This window comes from Poecilia reticulata, linkage group LG23, assembly GCF_000633615.1.
Source record: "Poecilia reticulata strain Guanapo linkage group LG23, Guppy_female_1.0+MT, whole genome shotgun sequence".
Lineage (NCBI taxonomy): Eukaryota > Metazoa > Chordata > Actinopteri > Cyprinodontiformes > Poeciliidae > Poecilia > Poecilia reticulata.
Window position 1 is genome coordinate 1,250,398 of NC_024353.1, and position 10,459 is coordinate 1,260,856.

The following is a 10,459-nucleotide window of genomic DNA, read 5'->3' on the forward strand; positions in this document are numbered from 1 at the left end:
CAGGGCAGGAGAGCAGAGAGAGGGACTGACAGGGCCATTGTTGCAGGAATCCAACAGGGACTTCCTGAGCAACCAACTTTGAAAGCCGTGTTCCCCTCACAACCATAATTTATGTCAGAGACAGACAGAGATATCCCACTTGTAGCAAATTTATCGGGAGGCTGTGCTACATTTTGAAGGGCCACATGCAGCATGCTGGGCTGCAAAGGTATTCACACACCTTGAACTTTTTGGCTTCTTTTGTTTTTTAAAGTAGTGCATAAATGTGCGCTGAGAGGAAAACTGTAAATCGTTTCATTTTCGTTTCGTCGCCCCCTGCCATTCATCTGGGTTTGTCTCTATACGCTTCGCACATCTTGACACAGAAGTGTTTTTTCCTATTTTATTTATTATTATTTTTGCATAATAACTCAGTTTGATTGCAAGATGACTACCTCTGGAGAAATCAGTTTTCAAGTCCTGGTGTAGAGTCTCAAATTCATTCATTTAGATCTGGACTTTCATAGAGCCAAGATAAGACATGAATGGAAAATAGAGTAATTTATTTACAGTCATTTTACAACGTCCTTCCAAATCTCAAGTCTTTTAGATCTCCTAAAAACTTTCTCAAACTCTGAACAGCTTCCCTGTCTCTGCTGATGAAAATCCTCCCCACAGCATGATGCTGCCACCACCAGCGTCACCACAGATACAAACCAGGAATGCCGTGAAGTTTGAACTTTTGAACGTCACAGAGTGGCTGCGGTGCGTGGTGTGAGCGGTTCCTCCGTCAGTCGTCCCCGAGGCGCCTGACTCCTTATTTTGGGTTCACTTAGTGAAAACGATGACTCTGCAGAATTATTCGCAGCTACCTCATAACTTTATGCTGTGTTGTACTTTTAAAAAACTTTAAATGTCAATTAAAGCTTGAGAATAAAAACAGCTGCCATACAGCATGCAATAAAAAAGGCAATAAAATCTGTAATAAAAGAAAAGCAAAAACATTAAAATTGATTGCAAATAGGCAAATAGGCTTGTTTTAAATGGTAAATATGTTGATTAAAACTGACAGAAAGCCAATAAAACCGATTATGTTTTTGCTGCTGTTCCTTTGTAAACAACTTTTCTCAAAGATAGAATATTTTTAAAAAAAGCAGCCTTTGTATTGGAGTGATTTTGACAAAAGGTGAATGTCGATGGCCTGACAGCTGGTCAGTATCTCCAAAACCTGCAGGTTAAACTGCAGTTTTGTCAGACAGGTTAAAGAAAAGTTTTTTGTTTTTTTTTCCAGAAATAATTTGGCTTTTTATTCTGCCGTAACTGGTTATTTGTGCAGAAGAATTTAAACTGACCAGCGTTAGCCTTAAAAGGCCAAAGCCTGTCTGAAATGAGACTTTCCCAGGGCTTCATTCATCTAGCAACCACCACCCCTTGACGGCACAATAAAAAGAAATGATTATGGTTTAAAACTTTTGCACACATTACCCTCCGACGAGAATAATTTGCTTAGCAGCGCAAAATCCAAATGCTGCTGCAGGCGCCACTGTGGAATTGCTGACTCCAAATGTGCAAGCAGACCTGGAGTGTTGTAGTATGTCAGAGTAAGCGGTGATAGTTTCACCTTCTGGATGTGTGCGGCGTTAACATTATGGGAAATCCTGATCCTGCAGGCACTTCCGGTTCAGGACGGGTTGTTTTTTAAAAAAAAATTCTTTAAAACCCAAATGTGTCCGTGGACAAACTTGGTCAAAGTGACGGCAGCAGAGCTGCAGACAGGACGGGTCAGGATGCCGCCATGTTGACTGGCCTTCCAGCTGGTTTTCATCACAGATATGTTCCAGTAACTGCAGCATATTTACCACAAACATGGAAATGCTGATCTAGATCAAGCAACCTTCCTCTGAAGTCTGGATCTATGTGACTTCGTGCTACTCTGTTCATCATTCCTGATGGTTTGCTTGCAAAGCCTTTCAGGTTTTACCTTGGGAACGAAAAGTCTCCCAGGTTTTGTCATCGTTTCAAAGAGATTTCAGCTTCACAAATCTCACACTGTAATCTCGCTCGGTGTAAGAACGATGTGTTGGGCAACTTCCGCTTTGGAAAACGCTGTTTAGATAAGCTAGAGGTATGAAAAGGCGAGTGAATGTGCCTTCCACAGCGGCGACACTTGTGGATTGTCAAAATTGGTCCAGAGATTTATGAACCTGCCAAACCCCATTCATGGTGGTTCCATTTACACGCCCCCACAAACAAGGTAAAAACAATGCCTGCTACTCTGCTGTGCTGGCAATGACGATGTTGGATGGTTATTTCCATGACAATGTATCATATTCTCTGCAGACATTTCTGTTGTACCTCTAATTAGCTAGCTTATGCATTCCTGTTCTGAAAATGAGGCCATTGTTTGTCTGAATGACACGCAACAATGGATTATGAGGAGGAGTGGAGCAACAAATGGAAATCATGTTCTTGTACAAGGGTGGGATTCTCTGGGTATGTTAGTCAATAACTAAAATACTACGAATATTAAGATGTTTTTTTTTCTAGATTTAATGTGAAAAGAATGAGGAAATGAGCCTTTAAAAGAAAATATGTATATTTAGCTTTTTTTATTTTCTCAAAATAAAAATCCAGCAGAAAATAAAAACCAAAATCCCTCATGGCCAAAGTATTAATATTCTTAATAATGTCATATTAGGTTCTGAATGCTGAACAATGTCAAGATAACAGGAGATGATTAGTATTAGTATCATTATTATTTTATGTAAAATAGTGAATAGGTGCATGTAGGACAACAAATGCTCTAGCAAACAGCAGGAACTGAGGAAGAGGAAGTTTATAAAAGCCTTGGAGGTGATTAGAGAAACTAGAACCAGCTGAGTCTAATCAACAAGATGGCTGCAGCTGAGTGAGAGGTGAAGAAAAATGACAAATGAACGACATCATGAACAAAAGGGGATCTAAGAAATATACAAAATGGAGTAAAGAGAAAACAGACACAATAGAATACAAAAAGTAAATGTCAAAAAACAAAAGTATAGAAACAAAACCAAATGGAACCAAACGCAATTTTCAAACAAACCCTTTAGTATAATTCTCACTGACGCATTTTTAATTTATATTTTACTTTAACTAAGGTAGTCTATAACTTTTACAATTTTCCCAGCCTGTTCTGTTCTATAACTGTGAATATTATAAAGTCTAAAAAACTCTGCTGGGACTGTAAATTGATTTCTTTGCTCAGGTAAGATGAATAATTTTGTGGTAAAGCACTTCAGGCCTTCTTAAGGGCCTTTTCCCCAAATCTTAACAGATTTGGATCCACTGTCCAAATCCACGTAATAACAGCAGAATTGTCGCCAATTATTTTTGCAAAAGCAATTATTTCTCAACAAAGAACTGAATAACTGCATTTTTCTAAATGTAGCAGCGTGAGAGAACATTTCTGCAATTAAAGATTAATCCATGTTAGCGCCAGAGATGCTAACAACACTGTCCACATCTCTGGACTCTGAAGAAGAAATATTTCACCTCCAAACTTCTTCTTCCAGTTGCAGGGGATCTTGCAGCGCTGGGTCTTGATGGTCTGCTTGCAGTCGGTTCCTGTGCGCGTTCCTTCCCTGGTGCCCAGGCCGCAGTCGCCCTCGTTGGCGACGCACACGCTCCACTGCCAATCCCCACAGTCAGATTTGCGTTCCTTCTTTCCTGTACGGATAACAGACGCTGGAGACGCTAAAATCTGAGTAGCTTCTCGTCTGAATTATTTTGTGGCACGGTGCGACAAAGCAGGAGAAAAATCTGATTCGAGTCTCATTTATAGTTTTAAAGTAAGCAGTTTTTAAATTGTATATTTTTGTCCATGTCTCTTCCAAATAAATGCAAATATTTCAACTTTTAATGTGGTTATTTTTCGCAGAAAAAGATGTTCTTTGACTTTTTTTTTTTTACAAAAAATAATCCAAGATTGAAATTCTCCTTTTTGTTCATCTATAACTTTTTTCTTAAGTCAATGCTTTTAATGCTTACGTTTTAAAATGAAAATAAAAACAACATTAATTTCCTCTGCTGTGTTTTTGTAATTGCTTCAGGTCTTTGCACTAATTTCCAATGCAAATAAACTTTTCCCCTCCAATTTAAACCAGCTTCAATTGTACCCAGGAGGAACATTTCAGACTTATTTTCTTTTTGTTGCAAATCACAGTTTATTCTAAACTTTCACAAGAGACCAATTACTTCAACCTAAACTTTTTTGGGGATTTTTTTTTTTTTTTTACTTGTGCCCTGCTAAATTAATCACCCAGGAAGTGGAAGCCCTGCATGTATTTCTTAATTTGAAGTTGCTCGGTCCAAATTGCTTCGTTATATCACAAGTGCGCTGACAGGTTGCAGTAATCACCTTGTTTTTCTGCTTTCCCTCCTTCGGCTGCCGTCACCGTCAGCACCAGGAGCGCCAGCACGGCCACCTGCGTCCACAGCTTCTGTCCAGTCATTCTAGAAAACAGACACATAAAAAAGTATTTTTTACAGCCTCCCCTGAGAGACAAACATGGACTTTAGAGGGTCGATGTTTTTGGAGGAACATGGAGGTGAGCAAGAGGAGCGATAGTCGTCCAAAGTCTTTAGAGAGCCGAGGAAATCCTGGAGCGTTTCCAGCTCCTCCGTCTTATCTGGAGCCACTGCCACTGTGCCGGCCTCCAACATCAACATTTTGATTGTCTGCACAGCAGTTGCAATGACAGTTACATGTGTGTGTGTGTGTGTGTGTGGGTGTGTGTGTGCGTGTGTGTGTCGATCTGAGCTTGTCACTGTCAAATAAAGCCATTTAAAACCGTCTCCTGCCCTCAGGCTACATGGAATGTAAGAGTTTAAAACCTGCATGAAGCAGGGACATGGTACCTGGGCTCCTCTCACAGCCCAGAAACACAACGGCTAAGCTAACCTGTTAGCGTAGTGGAAACATTTCACACAGACATGAACATTAATAGTGTTTTACTTTTTGTTTTTCACCCTATGGAGTAGCTGAAGAGTTCAAACATGCATTTCAACAAAGCTCTCACTGGCATGAATGTATTTTCAGATTTTCTATTGATGTTCCACTGATTGGTCAATAGGTGGCAGTATACAGCATAACTGATGGATGGCAATATAACTTCTTATGCAAATAAAAACAATAATCAACTATTTTGAGTACCAGAACCAAAAATGTTAGGTTTTTGTACAACTAATTCAAACTGAAGGAACATTCAGCTAACAGAAATACACTTCAGTTTAAAAAAAAAAAAACTCAGAAAACTCTCAATCCTTGTTCCTCCTACTGCTGTCAGTCACTTAGACAGAATCACTTGCAGAATCGCCTCATAAGCCATGTGGGTCATCTTGCTGTTTAGAAGAATCTGAGCTTTCTGACCTTTAAGATGATTTTTATTGTGAAAGAGACATTAGAGCCTTCAAAAGATTTCAGTTTGTGGCAGAGTTTCAACCTCCTGCACCTAAACATACAGCAAAAGCTACTGTGCAATGCTTTAGATCGAAATATATTCATGTGTTAGAGTGGCCCAGTCAAAGCTCAGACTTAAATTTTTACCAAAAATCTTTAGCTAAGACTTCACAAATGCCATCTGTCCAGTCTGACGGAGTTTGATGTGTTTTAAAAAAAAATGAGACAAAAAAGGCTCTGCAGAGACACAACCATTAATCGCTTCAATAATTTACATTATTGAATTATTGTTGTGGAAAGTTTAAGATATGGTACATTTAACATGTATATTCCTTTACCAATAATCACACCTAAAGATTTGCCCATTTTGGGCTCATTAGATGCAACAAAGTGCAAAGTAGCCGTGAGGTTTACGTATGTCGGGAGATTTCACAGCTTCGGCGTCCAGAAGGCTCACTGACCCGTTCTGCTTTGGCTCCAGGAAAGATTTTACTGCCATGGCGATGACGACAGAACCAGAAACGTTGAGGAAAAAGCAGAACGCGTTTGGATTTATGTCCCCTAGAAATCCATCACCTCCAAAGTGCAGCCAGGATTACGCGCTTATAATCTGTCAATTAAGGAATCAGAAATGCAAACTGCAGCAAACCCCTTACCTTTTCTTCACCCTTCTGCAGATTTTGAGAACGCCAGGAAGCTGCTGAACTGGACTGCCAAAAAGAATCTGCTGCCTCTGTAAGCGCTGCCCTTTCCTTCTTCCTTATTTGTTCTTTTCTGAGTAAGGCTCTCTGAGAGGGAGACAGCATGGGACTCGGGCAATTACCAAGAGTCTGACACCAAAAATGCTCTTTTCCTTTCATGTTCTTGTAGAACAGTTGAGCCTCGCAGGGAAATAATGTGCATTTGTCATTTTTAATCTGTCAAGAGCTGGGTCTCAGTCCTTTGTGATTTCATTCTAGCACTCTGAATAGACATTTGACTTTTTGTTTCAAAGATTTAGTCTGACTATGCATATATTTAAACCTCAAATTCAATTACTGCCAGTTCTTTAAGCACACCTTCTTTATTAAAACTCATATTGCGCTGTAAGGTGTCGCCGGTACTTTTTCTGCTCCTGAAAAGCCATTTGAATCCTCCGCATGATGGAATTTATTCTTTTCTATTTTTGGCAGCTCACAAGAAAATCCAGCTTTGATTAAATACTCAGGCTCTTTCTCCTGCTTTTACTTTAATATTGACTGTAACACAGTCCAAACCGTTCTTCTTCATAAGCACCAAAAAAAAAAAAAAAGAAAAAAGAAAAACTCCAGTGGAAAGAAGCATATACAATGACTTCTAAGAGTTTCATATAGAAAATCCAATAAAAGCCTCCAGATAAGGATCCGTTTCTATGAAAAAGGAATTTAGTCTTTCAATAGATAAGAAAGCTTTTTCTCAGTTGGTCACAAGCAGAGCGAGAGGGTGGGGGAGCAGAGGAGGAACAGTAAGGGACGACAAATAATGACTAAATGAAGACAGTGAGTTCTGCATATTTCTGCTGCAGCTGGAGTCCTGCAAGGTCACAAGGTCTCCTTCTCCGTCAGGTCAATAACTTAGGTGAAAGTCACCACATACTGTGCGTTCACACTGCAGCCTGAAGTGACCCAATTCCGATTTATTTTTTTTTACGTAATCCGACCTGTATCTGATCTTTTCATAGCAGTGTGAACAGCACAGGTCGGATTCTTTTCGAATGTGACCCATATCCGATACGTATCCGATTCAATGCGACCATAAAGTTCAGGTCGCATTCATCAGAACTGAACGTCACTGATACTCAACAAATCTCACTATTTTGCATCCTCAGACGTGCAGGTGGGAAGAAAAAACAACAACCATGACGGACTATATGAGGATTAAGTTGTTAATATGTTGCTCCTGTTGGACAACAACTTCAAATGTGTAAGCTAAGCTCCACCGTTAGCCTCCATGTTTATTTCTTCAAACACTGAACTCTTCTTCTTTTTTATGGCGGTTGGCAGAACGCTGAGACTATAGCGCCCTCTACTGTGCATGCGGGACACTTTCAGGTCGTTTGCCCGTTCAGACTGCAGAACACATACAGTTTGCATACTGTATGTGTGGCAGTGTGAACGGCCCGACAAAAAAAAAAAAAAAAACCCCGATTTGACAAAAAAATCGGAATTGGGTCAATTCAGGCTGTAGTGTGAACGCAGCCATAGTTTCCATCTGCAGCTTTACCACCTCTATGAAGGATGAGTGAGTGAGCTGACACACACCTATTAATATAAGAGTTTGACAATAGACATGGGAATAAATGTTTATTTATATTTTATTTCACTATCAGAAACTCTTTCTGGTAGCACCTGATGCTACCTGTCAGCAGGTGGCATCAGGTGCCACCTGCTTTAAGGATAACATTGACTTTGTTATCCTTAAAGCAATTTCTACTTAATCTGACATCAACATTTCCATATGATGACATTTCTCCATGATGCCATCTATTTTTCTGAAGAGCATCAACACTAACTACTTCATTACGTTTTTGTAGCATTTGTGATTTYGTTGATGAGGAACAGTTTCTGACCAATCAGAAAACAACAAGCCTTTATGTGGAAGTTGCACAAAGAAGTCATAAAAATGGATTTTACTGAACTGTTGTTATTTTAACTACCTTTAGTGAAAAAAGCTTTTCTAAAGCATTTAACAAAGTTGGTGTTCGGGATTAAAAAAAATTGTTTTTAATAGTAAACAAACAAAATCAAATTATGACTGATGCTGAGTGGTACCCAAAAGAGGAAGAGTAATTTGTTTATTGAAAAATCTAAATAAACACCAAGACGTTTCCCTGATTTATTGCTGGAAGTTTTTTTTTTGTGCTTTTTTTTTGTCCAAAGTTTCAGCCGAGATTCTGATCCAAATCATAACTGGCTAAGATATCCTAATGACCTGCCTTATTTGATAACCAAGTAGCATGACACAAGATAACCACACTCATTAATCACGACTAAGCTTTCAGCGGATCCCAAAAAATGTAGGAAATTGCTGCAGCTGAAGGTGTAGCAAAGTGAAACACTCATAAGTAAATGTCATTGAGTTTCCTGAAGATTGCAGGAAGAGAGAAAACTTTGGAAGTTTTTATTCTTCAAAAGATTTTAAGAAAGTCAACCTTTTGTTCAGAAAGATAAGACGCTCCGTATTCAGGTGTATATATATTACACATTGCGATGGTCTGAGGCAGATCCAAGCAAAAACCCAAAGCTCATTAAAGGAAGCACTGATAGCATGACTCCTGGGGATGTTCTGATCACAATCTGTCGCAAAACAAATTGCAAAAACTAAAAAAATAGGAAAGAAAAACAAAATGGTGCCTCTCCTGCTTACTCTGGAAGAAGGAGCCACAGTCTGAAACCTAATAAATAGTGTTTACATGCCACAAGCACCGGAGGCTGAGACATTAGTTTTGTGCTGTTCATCTGTGGCCAATCGACCGGACTTGCAGAAGAAAAAGCACATTTACACATCTGAGTTATACGCTCCCTCTGCAGAGCTCCGTTCTTCTTTTTCTTCTTGCCTTTAGAACCTAATCTAAAACATTTTTGTGAGGCTTTCAGTACAACAGAGCTCTAAATTACAGGAGGTGGATTTGGCTGAAACCTGCTCCCATTGCAAGAATCTTAACCATATTTTGCCATTTCAGTGAGGTCAAAACTGAGACGACCATGAAAGAAAACTGTTCTTCACTTCTGTGTTGGTTTGACCATTTCCCCCTCTTTATAGTACCGTCTTTTCAGCACTATAAGGCACCTACAAACCTTCAATTTCCTCAAAAGCCGACAGTGCGCCTTATAACCCGGTGCGACTTAAATATGGACCAATACTGAGCCACAACAGGTCTAGCAGCTACGGTAAGCAGCCGCCGACTTCATTTTCGCTCGTAGAAGAAGAAGCGTGCGGTGCATGCTGGGATAGCTGTCAGAACGCTGGTTTGTTAATAAAGTTTGACTGACCTATCTACCTACTGACCGTCTAGAATCAGGTCGTCTGCAGGTCATTTAGCACCACGTTCTCCATGAACATGCTGTGCGCAAACGGAGACGGGTGACCATCGTCCGGCCACGCCCCGGCCCAGGAAGGCTCTCCTCGCCGACCCGAGTCGGACTGTTTTGTTGACATTCTCTTTAGTGCAGCTCCATCTAGTGGATGCATAACGTAACTCCAGCCTCTACTGTAGCGTCTATTCTATGCGCTTTACAATGCGGTGCGCCTTATGTATGAAAAAAGTTTTAAAATAGGCCATTCATTGAAGGTGCACCTTATAATCCGGTGCGCCTTATAGTGCGGAAAATACGGTAATAATAATAATAAAAGACACGGTGATACATTCAAGCAGAAAATCATTAAAAAAAAGTCAGACACTGTATTTCACTTGCATTTATCGTATATGGATTGGTCAGGATGCTAATAAGTAGCGTTATTAATAAACATATTTCTGCTTAATTTCAGGAAATAACCTGAAAATCTCATGACAGATGAATTATCCCTCACTTTTCTCCGTTTAATTTAAACACAGACAATTAAGAAGAAGCCAATCAAGGACAAAACAAATAAAATAAATCTCCATGAAACACTCTGCCAATCTAAAGAGCTGCTTTGAGCAGAAAACTGTTAGATATGCCGTTAAAAACTCATTTTTCCCCCCCTCAAAATCAAATCAAACAACTTTTCATGTTTCAGTTAAAAACTGAAAACATTGTAGTTTATTAAATGCAAGAAGATTGACAATTGTTTAAGTAAAATTTACAGTTTGATTGAGTTTCCTCCTGACAGATCGGTCGTGAGTCTGGTTTGCAGACACATATTTTCAGCTCTACACACAAATTTTCTGTTTGCTTCAACATTGACTTTGTTATCCTTAAAGCAATTTCTACTTAATCTGACATCAACATTTCCATATGATGACATTTCTCCATGATGCCATCTATTTTTCTGAAGAGCATCAACACTAACTACTTCATTACGTTTTTGTAGCATTTGTGATTT

General features: G+C 39.4%; 1 protein-coding gene across 1 annotated transcript in view; it reads right to left on the reverse strand.

Moving 5' to 3' along the window:
* ptn (pleiotrophin) overlaps nt 1-10,459 on the reverse strand; it is a 43,350-nt gene that overhangs the window by 8,275 nt on the left and 24,616 nt on the right. Inside the window, exons 2-3 of the mRNA XM_008400396.2 lie at nt 4,376-4,470; nt 3,511-3,684 (exon numbers count right to left, since the gene is read on the reverse strand). Of these exons, the coding sequence (XP_008398618.1) occupies nt 3,511-3,684; nt 4,376-4,469 (268 nt within the window). The 5' untranslated portion in view covers nt 4,470. The remainder of the gene's footprint in view (nt 1-3,510; nt 3,685-4,375; nt 4,471-10,459) is intronic.